The 22015-nt window shown below is 41.4% G+C and overlaps 1 protein-coding gene across 4 annotated transcripts in view; it reads right to left on the bottom strand.

Annotated features, from left to right (window-relative positions):
* ADAMTS18 (ADAM metallopeptidase with thrombospondin type 1 motif 18) overlaps window positions 1–22015 on the bottom strand; it is an 80348-nt gene that overhangs the window by 6995 nt on the left and 51338 nt on the right. For all 4 annotated transcript variants that reach the window (XM_063167671.1, XM_063167668.1, XM_063167670.1 and 1 more), the window contains exons 14-20: window positions 21648–21778; window positions 21384–21507; window positions 20079–20323; window positions 8991–9132; window positions 7662–7788; window positions 2962–3166; window positions 242–433 (exon numbers count right to left, since the gene is read on the bottom strand). In XM_063167671.1, the coding sequence (XP_063023741.1) occupies window positions 242–433; window positions 2962–3166; window positions 7662–7788; window positions 8991–9132; window positions 20079–20323; window positions 21384–21507; window positions 21648–21778 (1166 nt within the window). The remainder of the gene's footprint in view (window positions 1–241; window positions 434–2961; window positions 3167–7661; window positions 7789–8990; window positions 9133–20078; window positions 20324–21383; window positions 21508–21647; window positions 21779–22015) is intronic.

Here is a 22015-nt window from a genome sequence, read left to right as displayed (position 1 = left end):
ACTAATCCCACAAAGCCAATGCTCCATAAAGGGTAAACTGAAATATGAACCCCAGACAGTGATTAACAAAGACATTGGGGTCCCTTCATCTGCATCTGGGGTTTACAGCTCCTCACCTAGAATACCTGATTTTCAAACCACAGCTCAGCTGTTCTTCCTCCCCATGGTTTGCTTGTCCCTGAGCCAGCATTGCCAAGAGCAGCCAGGGCAGGCAGTGAGCCATGAAACTGCAGCACTTTACCTCACTCCAGGAAGAAATCACCCACTGGAGCCGGTCATTTTTGGGACAGCGGCCGAGCACACAGGTCTGCTGGGACTCAGGCTTAGGCTCTGTGCTGCACCTGCTTTCAGGCAAGATTTTCACCTTGGGAGAACCAGGACTCTTGCAGCAGACATCCCGTTTCTTAATACCTCTCCCACAAGTCTTGGAGCACTGTGATGGAAAGAAACACTTTGAACTGGAGGAAATGACTACTGGCATCATTTGCATTTTCCAGCAGAGCACAGGAAACATGGCTAATGTGCTGTGCATCACAGCTGCCATCATGATATAAGTAAACCTGAAATTCTATTGGTAAATAAGTAACAGCAACATCTGTGTGTCACTTCTAAAACATTGTCCTAAGTGCTTTCTTAAATGTAAGCTGTGAACTCTCTCAGCCCCCATGTAGAACAGACAAGTAATCTCTTTTCCATAGATGAGGTAAGTTGGACTTGTGAGCAAAATGCTTTTGTGAGCAAAATGCTTTTTCCCTGCTCAGCATAGTTGAAAGCTGGTCCTAAGCTCCCTCCACAGAATCTTCCATGGCAAGATGCTCTCGGCTATTTGTCATTTTGTCCTCACCTTGGCCTAGAGGGATGAGACCGAGGCAGAGGAAACTGCCCAGGGAATTGATACATAACTCCACAAAGGAGACAGAATCTGATACAGACAATGCTTAAGGAGATACTTTAGTTGCCAACTGCAGCGTAGGACGAGTCACCAGGATAAATATGCATTGGTTCAGCAGTGAGCCGTGGTTCATGGAACAGACATGCTGTGGTTTGCACTGCCTTTCATACAACAAAATGCCTGAATGAGCCATTTGTGAGGAAATGAAGCAAAGAGCCCTGAAATAATGCTGCCAGCTTCTTACCTTCTTGCATCCTCTTCTAGCTGTCCTTTCTACCAATAATTATGGGGCATGTTCCAAGGCAGAACCACTCAGTGTATCAAATTACAAATGTCTTTAAAAGATTTCATGAAAGCACCGTTGTGCTGAGGGTGTAACAAATATCTGCATGCTGAAAATCTTTGGGTTTAATCCTTCCCCAAACAAATGATCTTTTCATTTAAAACGACACTAATTTCTGCAGAGAGCCTGGGTTTGGATTAGATGTTAGGAATAAATTCCTCCTCTGAGAGTGGGCAGGCCCTGGCACAGGGTGCCCAGAGCAGCTGGGGCTGCCCCTGGATCCCTGGCAGTGCCCAAGGCCAGGCTGGACACTGGGGCTGGAGCACCTGGGACAGGGGAAGCTGTCCCTGACATGGCTGGGGTGGCACTGGATGGGCTTTAAGGCCCCTTCCAGCCTAAACCATTCTGATTCTATGATTTTATGATTTTACATTTTTTTTTACATGATTCTATGATTTTACATTTTTTTTCTTCTTACCACATTTAAGTCTGTAATATTACAGTTTTCAGATGAATATTAAAACCTTTACTAACTTGTGCAATAGGCCTGTTCACTATATTCAGCAGGACTGGTGAACTTAATTTTTATGGCCTTATTTGAGAATTGCAACTTGAATTTTATACCTCTTAAAGAGAAGGAAAACAGATTTTTTTGTAATGGTCTTATTTATTTGTTTGTTTATTTATTTATTTGCCTTAGAAGAAAGGAAGTTTGTAAGTGTGAATGTATTTGAAGACCTGTTTTATAAAATCTTCTGCTACACTCAGGTTTTCTTCAGACACGCTGGAAGAAAAAGTCCTTTTTTGAGAGTTGTGCTGGACTACTGAATAGTTACTCATCTGTTATAGAACATTACAGGGCACTTTGTGCTCAGCTGGGGGTGCTGAGGTCAAGATGTTCTTTAACACCTGAAGAGTGACAGCACCAAGAACAAAACACATAAGTAATACATTTTTTAGCTAATTGAAATCCACCGAATTCAATTTAGTGGATTTCAATTAGCTGAAAAATGTATTACTTGAATATCACTAAATGAAGACAGAAAAATAAAATCAATGTAGATCCTTTTATAAGGGTACTGTCAGCTCTCTCTTAAAACCCAGATGTGTGATTTATTTGAAGGATAATTTCATTTATCCTTACATGAACAGCATCAACAGCAGTGAAGGATGGAGCAGAGCTGAGTTTTGTGTGTTTTTAGCTCAGGTGTTTCGGTGCCAGGTGTGTGAAGCAGGGTATGCACAAAGGAATTTGCCCTCATGGCAATAGCTGAGCAGCTCTGCTTGCAGGAGAGCTACTCTAACAAAGGCATAGGCACAAAAGTGACTAATCAATGTATAATTCACAAATTTATCAATCCACAATCCATATACACATGTGCATTAATATGCAACTTTAACCCCAAATATTTCTTCATTCCTTGACTGCCTGCCATCTCTAAGAGAAGGCAATACTGCTTGGGAAGTAATCTCATAGACGGTTGCTGGTCACAGAGCCCTAAACTATGAACCCAGAAAGAATTTTCCATCTGTTTGTATGCACCTAAAAGAACACCACGTGCCCACTTCTGGCAAGCCCTCATGTGCCAGCTCCTCTGAAGGCTGGTTACAATGCACATTTAGTTTACATGTTTATACAAACATGGTTTACATATTATCTTCAAGTAAAAAAACCACATGCAAAGCACTGATCTCCACAAAATTTGCTCTGTTGTTTTGGGAGAGAATTTTTTGCAGTATTTTCATTATGCCAGCAGACAAAAATGTAAGTTTTTCTCCGAATTACCTGAGACCATGGGCCAGGGCTCCATTCGGGTGGGCAGTCCTGAGCACTGCACACTTGCACCTGTGCTGGGGTGCTGACAGGACACAGGGAATGGGCCACCACCTCCTCTCTTTGGAAAGCCCTTTTCTGGACACACTGAATGAGGCGGCTTTGCTGTCCCCCTCCACAAGACTTGCTGCATGTGCTCCATTCACCTGCTGACCAGCTTAAAGGAGGAAACGTGTTAGAAACACAGGAGTGCAATTAGCTGTAGAAAATAAATGAAAACAGCCACCTATCAAATGTGAATTATCCAGGGATCCTGCTCAGCCTATCTCCTGGTGTACTGGTATCTGTTCAAGCAATCAAAAAGCTGCAGTTACATGATCTATTTTCAAAGCATGGAACTTTCTGCTAGGGATGAAATACAAGTCACTCAACTAGAAAAACAAGTATTGTTTATTTATAGCTTTTACCCACTAGAACGAGCTTGCCTATGAATCTGACCTGGAATCCTGAGTTCCACAGGGACTGAAAGAGATGCTGCTATTGAGGCAGGTGGAGTACTTAGAAGATAGAATTAGATAAGATAGAATTAGATAAGATAGAATTTAGTTGAGTATGTACGACTGTGTTTGTGCTGAGATACACTCCACTCACACAGGGGGACAAATGTTGGCATTTCTGTCAAGATCTACTGGCCCTACAGGTATTAATCCAAAAGAACTTGCTTGCTAAAAGCAGCAGTGCTGTCCCTGATATCCTGAGGAAATGAAAAGGCTCTGAAAGGCTGAGAGAGCTGGGGCTGTTCAGCCTGGAAAAACAGAGGCTCCAGGGTGACCTAAGTGCATCCCTTCCTGAGGGAAGCCTGGAAGAGAGCTGGAGAGGCACTTTTCACAAGGGACTGCACAAGGGAAAGGGGAAATGGCTTTAAGCTGAAGGAGGGCAGGTTTAGATTGGACATAAGGAAAGGAATTGTTCCCTGTGAGGGTGGGGGAGGCACAGGGTGCCCAGAGCAGCTGGGGCTGCCCCTGGATCCCTGGCAGTGCCCAAGGCCAGGCTGGACACTGGGGCTGGAGCAGCCTGGGACAGTGGGAGGTGTCCCTGCCATGGCAGGGGTGGCACTGGATGGGCTTTAAGGTCCCTTCTGACCCAAAGCACGCTGTGACTTTATGATTCTCTAACTCAATGATTTACAAATCCTTAGACTAATAAATCTGGCAGACAGTTGATGCAGAATCTAAATAAAACAGAGGCAATTTAACCAGCACAAGCTGTTGGGCAATGTGTGCTCAGGCACGGGGACACTGCAGTTTACACGCCATGTCCCTCAAGTGACACAAAGTCTGAGCAGTTATTGCCAACTGCTTGGGCTAAGTTCAGTTTTGAAATGCCAGGAGCTGCTCACTATTTCTATTCTTGAAGCTCTGAGAGTCCCCAGGCGTTGTGGGACACTTTGCAAATATGCAACCAAGTGTCTTTGTCTTGAAGGCTTCCATTGTAAGACCATAACCACAGCCAGATAGGAAAACAGAAGTGAAAAAGCAGAAGAAATTATGAATGACTAAATGATTACTCACTGAGAACTCTTATTTAAAGACCTAGCACTGAAATTAAACTGAAGATTTTTAAACAGTTTGACGAATTTTTAGTAATTTATGTCATGGAAAAGGTTCTTGTCTCACATCTGACCACTTGGGCAATCCTGCTTCCACAGTTTCTCACAGCATCAATCCTGTGACCACTGGAATAGCTGCTTACATAAAGCTTTAGTGACAAGAAAGCTTTCTTCATCCTGTGTGAAAGATGCACAGGGTCCCATTTGCCTGTCTATTCACAGCTGCTTGAAAACAAAGCTAATTTTAATTATAAAGAATTTATAAAACGCCTATTTTTGAGAAATGTCTTTGGGAATAGAAGAAATCCCAGCTCTCAGAATCTAGCAACTTCAGAAACTGCCAAAAGTAGTGAGAAATGTAAAAGGCACTAATTTAAGGACAAAGAAATATTAATGTGAAAAGTCAGTCGTTATGTAATTCCAGAACATGTCAAAAGTTTCCTTTTTGTCTGATTTATAAATATTTGGGCCGTTGAACTACAAACTTCTGAGAAAAGAGTTTTAATCCATTTTACAACTTCTAAGTAGTTTGCCTTGATGTTCCTGACAATGGCCATTGGTGGAGTGACCAAAAGTGTTCATTTGAAGAGTTTATTCACCATAACTGCCCAGAAAGTTCCCCTCTTCACAGAGCAGAGGGCAGTAAACCTACTTTAATGTCCTCTAGTAAACTTCCATTTTCCAAGATTGTCTGGGCTGTGATCCAAGAGTATCTTTCATTAGTTCGAATAACTAAATTATTATGACCAGATTTGGCAGCTCTGGAATCCAACAACAGCAGTGTGCAGTGCTGGTGCCTTTCTGTGTGGGACAGTAGTTTGTGCCCACTCAGACTAATCAGCCTTTGTTCTTATGCAGCAATTATTCCTCACTGACCTTCACAAGTCTGGAGCCTCTTTTATGTCCCCAAACTGACACACTTGTATCTCATCTGTCACCTCCTTCCCCTGCCTCTTCTGCCTGGTGTATTTGGGTTTGCTTTATTTGCTGGCTGTTAAGCATTATTTTGTTTCCTCCATGGCATTTATTAATCCTATTAATCCTATTTTTTTTTTTTCTGTTGGCAGTTTTGGGTTTATGGGAAATATTACATGCTGTGAGTTTCTGGGCAGATTCCTCAGCAGAGATATCCTGGCACAGTTTCACTCAGCTGAATGGCAACCTGTTAATTTAAGGCATGGTCCTACATGTAGATTCTCCATGCATTAATCTATCCTAAGGATTTTAAGAATAATTAATTAGTGAGTTGAACTATTTTTCCCTAGAGGTGCTTGGGGCTTTTACATGTTTTTTTTTTTTGTACTCATTTTATAGTTCAACTCATTAATTTTGTTTTAAAGTAGTAAATCATAGAATAGCTGTGATTTCAGTACAAAAACATTGCACTGTGTGTCAAAATGAAAATTCAGCATTTTCATGGTAAATATATATCAGAGGATGTTCAAAAGACATCAGGATCTCGGGTTATCAGAAATAGAAATTTTGTGTGTGGTCGATATAAGTGAATCTGATTTGGGTGGAGCTTTATAGTATAAGATGCCACATCAAAACAAAGGTAAGCAGAAGGAGCTTAGACAGAGTCCTGCAGACATCACAGACAATACAATTCTCTGTTCATTGGATAAAAATAGTCCTGGCAGAAGATAAGTTGCACATGAAAACATTGTGTTTGGCTACAAAGATTACTTAAAATTGGTATTGAGAAAATCATGTGGCTAAACGCAGTCTAAAGAAACTGCTGAAGCAGTAACATGGGGCTCTCATGTCACAAGGTATCATTATTTAAACCTTATCTCTATCCTTTTGTGGTCATAGTGTGTAATTTGGCATTTGGGTTTGGTGTACTCTGCTGTACTCTTTAAATTTGCAGGAAATTCCAAACTATTACTGAACTATTTTTCAGTATGTTCAACGTATTGCAAAGTATGGATTTTTAAGTAAAACCAAAGCCTCTACAGAACATATGCATCTTTTTGCTTTGACCCACCATGCTCTCCTAGACTGGGAGGGATGAGGAATGCTTCCTATTAAACATCATTAAATGGGATATTTTATGGGAGCAGGCTTAGCCAACTGCTTTTACTGTTACTTTTATCACCCCAGAGTAAAACCAGCAGATGATGCCAGGTCTGGACCCTTCCTCCGTTTCTTCTGCTTCAATGCACCTTCAAGTGTATTCACTTCCCACTGAGACTGAAACACTCTTAATTTTGTCAACATATTCCTTTAGAAAATCTCTTGTTTTGGAGGCTGAAATAGCAAATCCAACATAATGCAGCTCTTCTGATCTTTAATATAAAATTAAAATAATGTTGAGGTTGCAAACTCAGGAATTCAAAAGTGAAATAACCAGTGGAAGAAAGATGGCCACAATGTCCTTTAATCTATCCATTTTTATCCTAAGCCACACAACACTGTGTTTAATTATGTAAGCACAGAACTTTTTTTTTTCCAAAGGACCCCTACATCGGCTACTATAAATCAGTGTTAACTCCCTTGCTTTTTAAATTGATTTAGACCAGCTGGGTTCTAAGTGCTTATCTATATGTCAATGTCTCCCTTTGCATCTCGCCTTTCTTACCTCTTTTAGAAAATAAGATTGTTCACAAAGGCAATGCCTTCATATATATTTTTGTGGGCACCAGAAGCTCTGCTGACATCTCATTTGGTTCAGATCGTCCTCTTTGTGGCATGACAATACTCTGTGGGACATTTTGTCCAAAAAATCACTAGTTACACTGCACAAGACTCTTTTAACCTAATCTAATATGTGGAATGCGAGTCATGGGGCCGAGCTTCCACACAGGGAGTAGCACTGTACTCAGAAAATGGGCTTAGTGATTCAAGATGAGGAAAGGTGGCAGAAGGAGCCCTGAGAAAGCTGGATGTGCCCTTGTCACCCCAGCACAGGGACAGAGCCCTCAGGAGCCTTTGCTTTAGGCACCAGACCCAAAACCCCACTTGGGCAGAACATCCTCAACAATTCCCGGTTCCTAGAGCACCAGGCAAACAATTCCCCATCCAGCAGGCAAACAATTCCCCTGGTGGAAGGGGGATTCCCTCCACGGCACAGCCAGCAGGCACAAAACCCCAGAGAACTCACTAGGCTGGGCAGGGGTTTGTGTTGCACAGCTTGGTTTCAGTCAAAGGCTTTGTCCTTGGGCCACAGAAGGAGGCGTTGACTCGAGCACGATGATCTTCCAAACAAATTGCTTTTGCTGTAATGTGTCCTGTGCAAGTGTCAGAAAAGAAAACACTATAACAAACCTGTATTTGAAATGTCAAAGAAAAAAGTAGTAGGGAACAATTTTAACTAAACAAGTCTAAACTCATCGTTGCTACAAATCCACTGACTTGAACTAAATAAAATATGGGTTTATGTGACAACATGTTTTTAGCATTGATTTCCCTCTCTGTAGCACAGATACTACTGAAGTCAGATAAAACATTTTAGCTATGAACAAAAGATTTGAAGATTGTTCCCCCAGCAAAAATTAGTAATTATTCAAGTTGTAATTCCCTGCAGACACTAGCTGTGCTTGCTTAAAGCCCTTCTCACTCACTTAAAAACTACAAATAAACATTCAGTACATAATAAATAAACATTCTTTTTACAGTGAATCTCTACAGACTCCAGAGTTCTGCAGGTACCTGTACCTTAGACTCAATCAAGTGTCAGCAGCAGGACAATTACAGAAATGCCTTAAGTGATTTTATAGATTTATCTTTTAACTGAGATCTATCATTCACCTCACACATGGTTCATTGGGCACAGTGAATCAAATTTGGAAACAAGACTGTTTTCATCATTTTTATATGCATGCTGCAGCCTTTTAAAGAGAGGGAAGAAAATACAGCTGTCATATTTTATAGCTGCAGGGCTCCTGGTGGATCTTTCTTCCATAAACCATTTACTGAGATGCTGTGAAGTTCTGACACTGCACCAGCAAGGTATTCCTGAATTTCACCTGAACTTTTTGCCAATACAGGAGCATTTCCTTCAGTGCCCAGTCATATCCTTTGGTATTACAGACTTCCCACATGCCAGCTTTTTGCTTTCATTACATCAGATTTACTTTCACTGACAAAACATGCAGGGTTTATAAAAACAAATAGGTGTCTGTGCAAGAAAAGAGGAAATCAAAGCATAATTAATTTCCACATTACTTCAACAGGAAGATATGATATGCATATGGGTTGACCTAAACAAAAAAGACTGACTCACTAGCATGACTATTTTTTACTCTAAAGCCATACCAAATTATTTCCTCTGTGTTCTAAGTTATCAGATAAAAAAAATAAGGACCAGGTGTTCAGTGTAAACCCCTGTATGTATCAATATATATTTGCAAAATCAAAGGCAGCTGAAAAGCTTTGAGATGCTTTAAAAAGAACGAAAAAGAAGAGGTTTGGCAATGGGAAAGTCACCTACCACCACCACAGGTCGCTGAGCACTCAGACTGCACTGTCACCCAAGAGTAGCTGTGCTTCCTGACAGATGTCTTGTTCTCAATGCTACTTTTGGCAAATGTGTATTCCCAAGAAATCCCAGGGTTTTTGCCTTGTAACAGGATCTGTAGAGGGATATTTGGGGGTTGTTTTTAAAAAAAGGTGGGGAGGAGGTAAAAGAAAGGATTCTGTCAGTCTGAAGGAAGATGAACTAAACAAGATCCACACAAAATATACAGGCACAAAGCATGCTTGTGAGAGGATTTTCAGGAGACCCAAAGGAAAGACCATCAAAGCAATTCCTAAACAGCAAATCATTGCCTGGAAAAACACCTGCAGGTCTGAAAGAGAGGGTGCAGAAGCAGAATCCCCTCCTGACAATTGGGGGCACCTGGCTGGGTCAGGGCAGCAGAGGGGGAACATCACCCCCAGAGCATCCCCCTCTGAGCAGGGCTGGACTCTGCCTGGGGCACTGCAGCACAGGGGTTTGGCATCTGGGCATGGGAGACATCTCCTCTCTTCAGTGAGCAAAGCCCTGGCTGATCCTTCTGGCTGTGGGTGAGGGTCCCTGGTGACACAGAGTCCCCAGGCAGGCAAAGAAGAGCTGCTTTATTGCAAAAACCAGACCTTTCTCAGTTACACAGCTTGAAATCATAACATACATAATTCAACCAGCCACCATACACCATGATGTGAACACATAATGGTTATATAACTTGTTTTTCTACCCCTAGTTCAGCTGAGTCTCTTTCCCACAGTCCTTTTCTACTTAGCTGGCCTGAGCCATGGTTTACAAGGCCTTCCCTTTTATCCCTTTATTTTATCCCTGGATGCAACATCTAGCAAGGAGGAAGCCTTTGCCCACCAAGCAGGACTCAGATGCTTTCCTGGCAGGAGCTTGAGCAAAGCAGCATCTGTGGGGCTGGAGATGGCTTCCTCAGTTCTTGGGGCTAAGGGTATCAAACACAACCCACTTTCTTGTAAAAAAGCTCTTTCTATGCAGACTGGGGATAAATTTTGTTTGTAAGACCCTCAGCTGGAGTTTTTCTCATGGTGATTGAAGCTGATAAAATTTCAGTGCAGGAGAGAACCTGTCCTTGGGTGTCTACAGAGCAAAAAAGGGTTGGAAAAATCCTGTTTTCCAATAGTGAATATTTTATTCACTATTTCAGCATAATGTGTTGGGAAATTTATAGAAAGTGTGATTACTGACTATAATAACAATCTCTGTCATCTAACTCAGGGAGCCCAGCTCTCAAGGGTGTACTATTTTAGTGGTGAATTATATTGCAGGTTTCATTCACTGTATTAATTTCAAGATTGAATTATAATCACTGCAAGATGCATGAACATCTGACACATACCTAAATTTGGGGAGAAATTTCTACTTAACAAAATTTATTTTAGAAACTTTTGGCAGCAAAGGGCATTCATATCCACACTTAGTAGAATCAATGTGGGAGTTTACAGTTACAGAGCTCTAATGACTTTTAACTCTCCACCAATATGGATCCTGTCACAGTAAGATAAAGAGCAGGTGCAGTTAACCTCTGTTCCTAAATTGTGTTTTTGATAAGCATTAGCATTTCAAGTACAATTCAAGTCTATGTTTAATAATTGTCATTCAAAATATTAATAACTTATCAGTGAAGTTTACATAATATCTGACCTGAGAACTTAAGCAATCCATACAAGTGGAACTGATCTCTGTAGAGACTGGTTTCATAAAATAGCAACAAACTTGCATTTATGTTAAGACTGAGAAATCTAATAACATTTTGAAGTGTAGCCAAGGGTTTTAAGGTATTCTGCAAATGTACCTATTGGAACACAGAAATTGCCCATGACGGTGAAAATTCAGACCAAATTTACATGACCTGCAGCTCAATAATGTTGAACACATGAAGGATCTGGACTGCACAGTATTTACTTTTCTAGAAGAAAGAAAAAATGAATGCTATAATTTCTATTCTTAGTAGCCAAAGATTTTATTTCAGCCAGGGAACCTCAATAATGATCCAAACTGAGAAAACAGCAATTAGGGCTGCAAAAGGCAAATGCTTCCACGTGAATGGAAGAGTATGTGCCTTCCTCTGGGAGGATTCATATTAGAAACTCCTTCAAGCACAGGTAAATCCAGTATTTCATGTGAATTTTTTCAGCCATCCAAGCTTAATTCATGAGCACCTTAGAATAACAGTGAGGTTATGGAAGAAATAGATCTGAGAGTGACTACTGACCTCTCTTTTGAATGAAAATTTTTGGTAGAAATAGGAATACCAGATCTGCTTTAGGGATGAGTTATAGATGCAAGTATATATCACAACTATTTTACAAGAAGAGAATTCAAATGGAATACTCTGGAATTAGGAAACAGAGAACTGAGGCTGCTGTGCAACCCCTCTGTGCCCTGCACAGATGCTCCCCACACCTCAGGATCTCTTAGTGGCTCCCCAGGACACCTCCCCAGTGCCCAGTGCTCCCAGCACATGGGGCTCACTAATGAGCATCTCCCAAAGCCTCTGTATTTCACTCCAGGCTCCTTCCTCAGGGTGTGCTCCTGCACCCCAGCTGCTGTGCTCCACTCAAACCATTCCCTGTGTCACTTTTGGGGGGACTTTTCTTTTTCCCTTGGTTAGTCATCATTATCTGATGTAAATGTGATAAGATTAACAGCCCCTTCAGATGGAGGGAAACATCTCCTCTGAAAAATACTATAGGATGTGTAATGTTCGACTGAGCTTTCATCAGGAACACAATACTATTGCAAAGCTGCAATTTTGCCAAAGTAATGTTTTTATTTTCACAAATCTATCAGCCTGCTGACAGCAAAAAGTCCAGCTGTTAAAACAGCTGCTTTAGAGTTTGAATATTGAACTCCAAGTCCACTGGCATTACAGATAAAACAGGTTGCAACAATGTGCTCACTCCACTCAAGGACAAATTGAGACAAATATCTGAAGCATAAAGCTTCAGAACATGTGCTTCAGAAAAAATGCAGTGTGTTAACTGTAGTAAGAACTGAGCCCTCTAACACTTTTCTTCATTTAAAACAATTCCTTCCTTGCTTCTTCTTACAGACCAGACCTCAAAATATTTTAATTTACATTTACTCATCCTCCAAGTCTAAGGCATTAGCACAGATCTCAGCATCTTAGGCAGCCAGAAACACTTTCTCCCATTTCAGTGGGTGCTCTGTGTTCCTTCAAGAGCAGAGGCTGAAATTCTGTCTGGCCTTTTAATAAGTTTTGTCAAAGAAGGAGGAGGTTTTGTCCATACCACAAAACCTTGTGTACGAGTTAGTCCTCATCTCATTTGACTCTGACAACTGTCATAAAACTGTGCTGTGCCAGTGGCCAAAAAGCAGCAAAGTTTAAAACTTTTCTAATAAAAATATCTTGAAGTATTAGACCGAACATTTGTCTTCTGAAAGTGCTCTTTGTGACACTGGAGGCAAGGAACAGATGGAATGCATTCTGAACACAGAGTTCAGGGCAGGAAGGGGGGAGGATGAGAAGGTAAGAGTGGCAGTTTTACTCCTGTTAGAGCAATTCTGTGCTGGTGCTTTGGCAGAGTGAAGGGGATGGTCTGGGACAAGTGGGAACAAGCCCTGTGAGAATCCTTCCCTTCAGAGAGCAGGCAATGGCGCAGGGAGCTCACAGCTGGGTGGGTGCCTGGGGTAAATCCTGCACACCAGGCAAGCTGGGCCATACACATTCCAATACCTCGGGCTACAGCCCCTCCTTGCACACTGGGAAGTTGCCACAATCCTAACAGGCTGGAGAAGGGAACTTCCTCTCCATTTCCTGGCCAGAAGCCAAAGCCAGAGCCCCTTCCCACCCAGCAGGCAACGAGAGACAATGTTTACCAAGCAGAGCAGCATCCCTGTCTCTCCTCCTTTATCATCCCAGCCATGCAGGCAAAGGGCAAAATCAAACTATGGAGCAGTATTGGAGACACAAATATTGCAGGGCACAAAAAACCATATGCTCTGATGTCCCTGGTGCTCAGCTGAAAAGTAGTACATGGTGTATAATGTCTGACTGAGTTTTCATCAGGAATGCAATACTATTGCAAAGTCGCAATTTTGCCAAAGTAACGAGCATATAAAAAGTTTTCTGTCGTATTTTCAAACATTCATTATAAAGCCCCTTCTTAACAACCCAATAACTGAAGTCTGCATATTCAGCCAAGTTATCAGACCTACAAATTTGGAAAGACCTCCAGTGCTAGTCTACTTAACTGGACTCATTCCAGCATCTTTTCAGCCAACTGGCATTTGCTCCCAAATTTACAGCTGGCAAACAACCTCCTTAAACATTTCCAGTTCCTCAACAGAACTGTTTAATGTCTACCTTTAACACACCAACCACCTGACTTCAGACACAGCACTCAGCAGCTCTGACCGCAGGGCGCAGAGTTATAAAATTTACAGCTTCTTGAGCTGGAAAACCACAGCTCTGTGGCTGGAATCTGCTGGATCCCTTCTGAAGGAAAGGAGCTGTGCCTTTAGCTTACGGCACTAAATGTTAAAACAATGGATAAATTGAACTCTCCTGAGAAAAGAACCTTTTCCTTTCGCTGCTAATTTTGAATAAATTCTCTACATTAGCTGTGCATCTGCTCCTTTGTTTGAGATTTTTTTTTTTCTCGTGGCCATCCTAAGTTTCCAATATAATAGTCTATTTTGCAGGTCAGATTTTTAAAGAGTCTACTAACATTGCTTTGCAATGATTGACTTGGTGCTTTCCAGTAGTTTTTTATTGTAAGATGTGCATGTGAAGTTACTTGCAGCACACTGAATTAAGAGAGATTAATTGATACAAGCAAAGTTCCTATTCCTTTCACCATGTTTTGTTCCATGTATAGAAAGAATACTAATGCCTGGCTTGTAACATGCTGAAAAAAATCTCTCTTATCTCTACGGAGGACTAATAGACATTTACAGATTACTTACAGGGAGAAGCTGAGCACAGAGGAAAAAATCCAGGTAAAAAGGACTATTTTCATCTGCATGTGCCCAATTCACAAAGTGGGCAAGAGCCCAAACTCTGAATGCAGCATCCACAGTGTCTTTGATCTGCATCCTCAAGCTGCATCTACATTGCAAACATTATCTACACTTCCTGGCTCATTCCCATTTATCCCAAGGCTTTGGAGGCCTTGGATAATTTCTTTAGGGGGATGTACCAGCCTGCAGGGAGGGCAGACAGAGAAGTCTCTGTGAGAACACGTGCCTGGCTGTGCTCTGCTTGAGACCTGCAGCTCTCATCCACTGGGGATCTCCATGCTGCTTAATAAATATTGTAACATCCAATATCCTAAGCCACATTCTGATTTCTCTGTTCAATCAGGGTTAATTCCATGGATTTATATGAATTTATTCTGGTATATTTAAGCATGCAGCATATGGTTCTGGTGGAAAAGTGTTTAAAGCAAGTTTTAAAACTAGTCTGTTGTCCTCAATGGGCAGTTACTGGATGGGATCCTTGACAGTGGCAGAACCAAGGCTTCAAAGGAAAGTGGAAGAACACCTGTTTGGAAAGCAGTAAAGGAAGAATTACCCACTGGGTACTTAAGCCAAACCTTAAAACAAAAGGGGTTTTATCTCTTCAGTACTTCTAAAATAACTTTAAATACAGTCCTAACTAAAAGCTTATGACAAACTACTGTTTTTCAAGTCCACTAAGGTCATTAAAAGGAAAAAAAAAAGAAAATAAGTATCCTTGAAAGGGTCCTATATGATCTCATTTCTACTTCAGCTGTTTCAAATTTATCTTCCATTGTTATTATGCTCCATTTTTTCACTGTTCACATGCTAAATGTACAACCTTCAGGGATGCTGTCCAGCTAATCTCTCCTCACTACAGGAGAACCCTTTTATCCATTGTATTGAGTCAACATCTGTATCTTATAAGTACATCTTAGGTCCCTTTAGCCTACTTTCTCTTCAGGGGAAATCAGTACAAATTTATCATCTAGTAGCTAATAATAAATGTAATCCTTTATAACTGCAACTTGGCTTTCTCCCAGTGGCAGCTACATCATCAGCAAAGCCATTCCACCTGGCCTCCCTTCTCCTGTTTTCCCCTATTGATGAAGAGGAAGTGATTTACTGGATTTAATTAGATGTATTCCTGCCTTGAAGCTCCATTCACCTTCTCTTCCTGTGGATGTCTGCCTCTTTACAAAGCATCCTTTCCATCTGTTACTTATTGATGTTAAAATAAACTCTCTTTATTTCACAAAGATGTCACAATTTCTTGATTTAACGTTTCACCAAGTTTGAGGTAAACTTCAGGGAGGATTCTCGTCCTGTCTCATCCTGGAAAACTTTGCTTTCTCCAATTGTATTTCACTTCTCAAAACAGTCAATTCTTCCTTCATCCGCTTATTGACAGAATGGAACACAAAAATTATAAAACTCTCATGTTTTTAAATTAGTTCCTCAATCCCTGGCCATGCAGTCTTTTTCATACCCACATAAAGTTTTTGTTTTCTTTCAGAATCTTTCTCAGCATTTGAGTGAGTCATGGAGAGTGACAGAATATTCCCCCAAATGGGTGTCCCCAGTGAGCCCCAGAGGTGACAGAGCCCTGTGGGAACTCTCCTTCTCCAAAGGATTTGCAGCAGCTGGTGGTGCCCACTGGCAGCCCTTGTTTGCAAAGCTAGATAATTAATGACAAATATACTGACTGTTTCTCCTCAAGTTAAATATCTTTCAGTTAGCATAAAAACACTGAAAGGGTCTTTAAACAGGAGGAACTGACCTTGGATTACCTAGGTCTAAATAACAGATAAATGAGCTGAAGATATTCAGCTGCATTAAAAATTAAAAAAAAGAAATTGAAAATTAAAAATCTGTTTAAGGTGAGACAAATATGCTACAAAAACTATATTTTTAAAAACTGGTATCAATTTCTCATCCCAGATTAGCTTCTACCATATTTCTACCCCTCTGACCAGTGACCATTATTTCATGTCATCTAAATTGGGCCATTTCAGCGACTGTCTTCTAAATCCATGAACATTTTTCATTTCAGCTTTTACTGGCTTTTGAAAACCCATAATCACTGAAAATATCAGTAATGTTAACTTCAGAAGGACATTGATACACAAATTCTGAAGGACATCCGTTTTCTGGGTTTTCCCTTCCCCCTGTCTGTGAAATCAATTCCTGAACAATCCAGAAGGGATCCTGATGAATCCCAAAACCTCATCATGCATTCACCCTTCCAGCAGTTGTGCTCAGGAAATACTAGTCATGCATATTAATTCCACATTCATCTCACAATGTTCTCCTCTCCAGGAAATATCTGGCCATTACAGTTTGTACTTTTTCTCCCACAGCCCAGTTAAATTACAGAGTCACTACTCTTTGTCTTTTTTAGTATGATTCATTCCCATAATTACATATCTATATTCTATAGAACTAAAGATATGGAGGGGAGGGTTTGGTGAAATTCTAGGGTAAATAAGAAGAGCACTCTATATCTTTTTGTGGTCTCTCACCCATTTTTGAATAGTGTTGAGGACTGCAATGTCTGATGAAATGAAACGTGCTCATCTGAACTATTGAGAAGCCTGGCAGAAAAGCAGATGCATAGGAACACACTGTACAGTAAAATATAAATACACCACATCTCATAGAACTGCAAGGCTGAACTTGTGGTGTGCAAGGCAATGGGAAATGTAAAGATTTTTTTTTTTCTTATTTGCATCTCCTTCTGCTCTCTCAAGACATGCTTCAGTTGTCTCTTTCCAGAAAATATTTTGGAGGATGACTGCATTTCAAAGGAAGTGATTGCCTTGAGCACAGACTTGCCAGACCTGTCTGGTCCCATCCTCTCCTGGGAATGCTGCTCAGAGAACGTGCACAGCCTGAGCTTCCTGGATACCTGCAGCCCGCTCTGCAGGCAGAAACAAAGGCAAAAACCTGGACCATTTCAGCCACCACACAAATCTCCACCAAAATCTTAACTGCAGAATGAAATGGGCACGAGCTGTGTTCATCTGGCATTCAGTCATAGGAGGATGGCAATAAATACAGCTGCAAAACCTTCCATTTTCAGCCCACCTGAATAATAAAAGCTCCTGTATTGTACATACAATTTATCCACGTCCTCAATACCTGCAGTGCACCATTTTACTAGGGCTCACACTGGATTATTTTGGAAGAAAAACAACAGCCCTTATCTAGAAAAAAAAAAAGTATTAAATATCTTTTGAATACAGCCTAATTAAAAGAAAAATCTAAAGATTACAGGAAGAAGTTGAGGTCCAAACCCTGGAAAACCTTATCTTACATAAAACTAATTTAGTTGAACAAAAAATTGCAGCAGAACAGTTTTGTGCGCTTCTTTGAAAATTGTAGGTGAGATAAAAATGAAAACAAAGCTACACTGTAGTGTGCTTAAACATTCCCTTTTTTCAGCCTACTATCAGTTTCTGGTATTTAGAGCTGAAGCAGGATTTGTTTCAGTATTATGGCTGCAAGCACACATTCAGCAATTTTGTTTCTCAAAACATATTTCTGTTTTCTGTCATTTTTGCTTCTTAGAGTTACTGGTAAGTTATAAATAATGCAGATCTCTGAACAGAAAATTCTGTTGTTTTTTTTTTTTTTTTTTTCAAAATTGAGCTTGCTGAATTTTCCGAAATTATTAAATGAGGAAAAAAACATTTTAAATCCAGTTCATAGATGTGTGTAATTGGGGAACACGTAACATTTTGAGTCATTAGAATCCCCAGCCACCAGTGGTGTAGGTATTTCAATAAAATACAAGGGAAGCTTAAATAAGCTCTGAAAGGAGCAACAGCCTCCAGTTAAATGTTACATCTTAATAAAACTGTTTAGCATAATTGGAAAGGATGAAAATAGAAGTGTTATTTGGCATTAATTTCTTTTCTTTAATCTTTATTCTGCAAAGTATGTGCCTGATATGCAGCCAAGTCTTCCTGCAGGCAATTTATTATTCATACTTCAGCTCTATAATAATAGTAATAGAGCTCAAGTCTACTTTGGGTTATGACAAATAAGATTCCTGGGAGTTCAGCTTAACATTTCATAGTATTTGTAAGTGTGGTGGTTTGGGTGTAAGGCAGATGGTTTGCAGGGAGGGAAGCATGTCTGGAGCTTTGGAGACCAAACTGATTGGACTAAAGGAAGATCCCTGTGAGCACACACACCCAAAATGAAAATTCTTCAATGAAGAAAAATGGTGCAAAAGCCATTGTGAATTATGATGGCAATTTGTGGAGAGACAAACCCTTAGCCCATGTCAAACTGCCTGTTCTAAAACTTGTGTTCACTCTACAGAGGTCTAACCTGCCCATGCTCCAGGGCCTTCAGTATTTCCCAAGGACATGTTTCAGTCAATTACTCAGCCAGCAGGAAGAGCAGCAAAGCTCTTCAGTATTCCAAACACACACTCCTCTGGACACTTGTGAAAGCTTTAGTAACCCTTGAAGAGTATAGTTCATGTCCCAGTCTGTGCTTGCTCTTTCTTGGTTTAATAGGCTCAAGCTGGGCAAGGGAGGGGATCCCAGAGCCTGGGTTATGGGACAGGGACAAAGACAAGGACAAGGGGCAAGGACGCTGCCATGGCCAGGGGGCACAGCACAGCTGGGATATGGGATGGGGGCAAGGACAGCAGGATGCTGCCATGGCCAGGGGGCACTGGGATATGGGGTGGGGGCAAGGACAGCAGGATGCTGCCATGGCCAATGGGCACAGCACCCACTGCCAAGCTCCCCAGTGGCACTGCATGTTTCAGAGTGCTGCTGAAAGGTGTGGGAAGGAACTGAATCCCTGCTGGGGAGGGATCCTTCCTTCTCACAGGGAAGGAAGGATTCACCAAAACAGACCCAACAGCTGAGTTACAAAGCCAAAGAGCTGCAAGAGCTGAAAAGGGCAAACTAATGGAGCTAACAGGAAGTAAAGCCCTGGATGATTCAGCCAGAAATGGCCCCTCAGATATTCCAATGAATTTTAGAAGAAAATCTAGCTAAGCAACATAATGCAGAAAGAGGTTTTTCTCAGAATAGCAGTAGCAAATGCCAATTTCGAAATTGTAAAACTTGAACTAACCATGTAATTACCAAGTTTCCTTTCTGCTTACAATAGTTTCAACACAGGACATCTGGCAAACAAAGCAGGTGACACAAATTTGATTGTGAGATAAACAGATATAATAGAATAACTGAACCAACAGAAATTCATTCTACAGGAACCTGTGTGTGGTATTTTGACTGCATTCCAAGGTGGATGTGAAAATGGCTCCACTCACCTGCAGTTTCAGAAGCATTATTTGAACCTGTAACCATTGAGCATTGACATAATGGTACCTTTAATTTTTACATTATTGGATGTCACAGACATCTTTTGTGAAAAATCCTTTCTTTAGGATTTTTCTCCCTTATGAGAAGCTGTGGCCTCAGGAACAGAATGTAAACAATGGCTATCTGCTGCTGTGGAATGCAACAGGTGGATCCGTGATTGGTCTCCTGTGGATGTTTGGATTTACTGACCACTCACGGCAGAGCTGGGTCTCACTCTCTGCTGGAACACAGACTTTGTTATTGATTCTTTTCTATTCTTAGCTCAGCTAGCCTTCTGAGAACTTTTCCTTCTATTTCTTTTAGTATAGTCATAATGTAATATATATCATAAAATAGTGAATCAGGCCTTCTGAACATGAGGTCAACATTTTCATGTCTCTCTTCATCCTGCAAGCCTCGTGACCACTGTGACAATTGGATTTTACTGCACACCATGTATGAGACACATTCATAATCTCCATCACCACCGTGCAACTCAGAAATTCTGCTATAGGGTGTTTGATGCACCTTCCTTCTCACTGAATTTGTGACAGTTTAGTAAGCCTCATACCTCGGTAAAGCAGTGAAAGGCCTTTCAATCCAGCATGATTGACCACACAATTAAGTCTGAATGCTATCATGACTCAACACTATCCTTTACTCTCTCTGAGAGCCCCAGTGCAGAGCTGAAGCTGTCGTCACCAATTCTGTAATGGACATCAGGGCAGGAACAAACAGAAGCCAGGCTTACTTCAAAGACCAGCGTCTCATTAGTGGGTCCTGCCGCGTAGAGACTCTCGGGCTGGTTAAAGGAGCGCTGGTAATCAAAAACCGTCCCGGCAAAGGGGAACTTCCCAGGCCAGTCGATGGTCCAGTCTCCTGTCAGGTAGTACCTGCTGGCCAGGCTGCGCACGGCCAGGTAGCTGGGCGAGACGTGCAGCTCCTGCAGCTGGATGCTGCGCGCACCCGCCGGCACCGTCACCACCGCGTAGTAGTCTGCGAGGAGAGGAGGCAGCAACGAGTTGGCAGCTGGCACGCACAGAGCCGGCTCATCCCCCTGAGCCCCTTGGAAAGTCAGCACACTTCAGAAGACGCACAGCTGACCCACCAAGTTAGCCCATTTTCACCAAGAATAAGCAGTTCTGATTGTAACATCCCACCCCACCCCGCCCCATGCAGCCTGTAATCAGAGTGACTCGGAGGTATTTCAATTCCTGAAATTTTTCGTTGTGATTAAAGGCAAGAAAAAGCAAGTTCACCTTAGAAAAATTCAGAACACACTAAAAAATGGTGGCTCCACTGTAGCTTTTGCTGTAGTACCCTGCAGTAGTTGGAAGGTACAAGCACAAGGACGTGAATGGGATGCAGAGTCTTCACAAAGCCCTGGATACCAGAGGATCTCCCTGCTGCCAGCCAGGGCTCCATCACTACATACTGCACAATTTCCTGGCCTATATTACTGCAGTAAGGACATGTCTTACGACCAACAGCAAAGAGATTCAGCTCAAAATACCCCTGTGCGTACTGAAATCTTGTCTGAGTTTTATGCCTGAAAAACTGCAGTGTGGTGAGATTATTTCCCAAGAAGCCTGTGACAGCCCACTAAGGAAAAGTCCACCTCCCAGTGCCTGGAGCTTCCACTGAAACAGCTTCCAGACTACTTAATTTGAAAATGGACATGGAAATACTGTCATGTTTGGCATTATGCTGTGTATTACTTTGTATATGTTCCACAGTCCCATCCCAGTCAGAGCTGCTGACAGCTATTTTTTCACTCGCCTGAATCCTAAAATCTCTTTTCAGAGGAAATTCACATGTGTAAAGGGAAAATGTGGCTTAAGAAACAAGAGAATTGTTTAACTGACCAAGACTTATGCTCAGAGCCTTCTTGTTACCAAGAAACAGGAGAAATGTGAACTCTCCTCTCACCCTCCCTGTGATTTTCTGCTCACATCTGGACCCTCAGCCACTGCCTGAATGAGTAAGGAGTCATATATATTGCATGGGGACACAGCAGAGCAGTGAGTTGATGGTCATGGGGAACAGTTTTCCTTACCATTAGCTTTGTGCTGGGTCAAGTATTGGCCTTTAAAGAACTTGCACGTTGAATTATCTCCTTTACAAACTCCACAAGCATCCAACACAGCTTTGGAACCAAGTCCATGATCACACCCTACTTGCTGCAACCAAAAGGCACAAATGAAGGACTCAGACAAAAGGGAATTTGAAGAAACAGCTGCATTTTCCCTAAAGGACTCAATTGCCCACTAATAAAAAAAAGATAGGCATTAGGATTGTAAGAAACTTAATTTTATCTTACTTCACATATTCCATCAATACAAACATCATAGTTATTTGGAGAACACAGAGTTCCATCCTTCACTTTGCTGGACATTGCAAAGAAAAAGTCAAAGTCTTCAGCTGTGCAATACAATTTACATTTGTCTTGCTCTGGGGAGAAAACAAACAAACAAACAAAGACAAGGAAGCATTAGCAGATCTGCACTTTTAAAGAGATAAAAACCATCTTGGTTGTTGTTTCTTCCTGTATTCTAGAAGATAAGCTACAAGGATGAACTGTGCATGAAGACAACTTAGGAAACCAGAATGTAGCTAAATAGAAATATAGCTAAATAAAGTACTTTATATTATGCTTTATTAAAAGCACACGTGAGTTTGCTTGTCCAC

Source organism: Melospiza melodia, chromosome 13 (genome assembly GCF_035770615.1).
Source record: "Melospiza melodia melodia isolate bMelMel2 chromosome 13, bMelMel2.pri, whole genome shotgun sequence".
Taxonomy (NCBI): domain Eukaryota; kingdom Metazoa; phylum Chordata; class Aves; order Passeriformes; family Passerellidae; genus Melospiza; species Melospiza melodia.
Note: the sequence above shows the minus strand (reverse complement) of the source record. Positions and strands in the feature narration are given on the sequence as shown.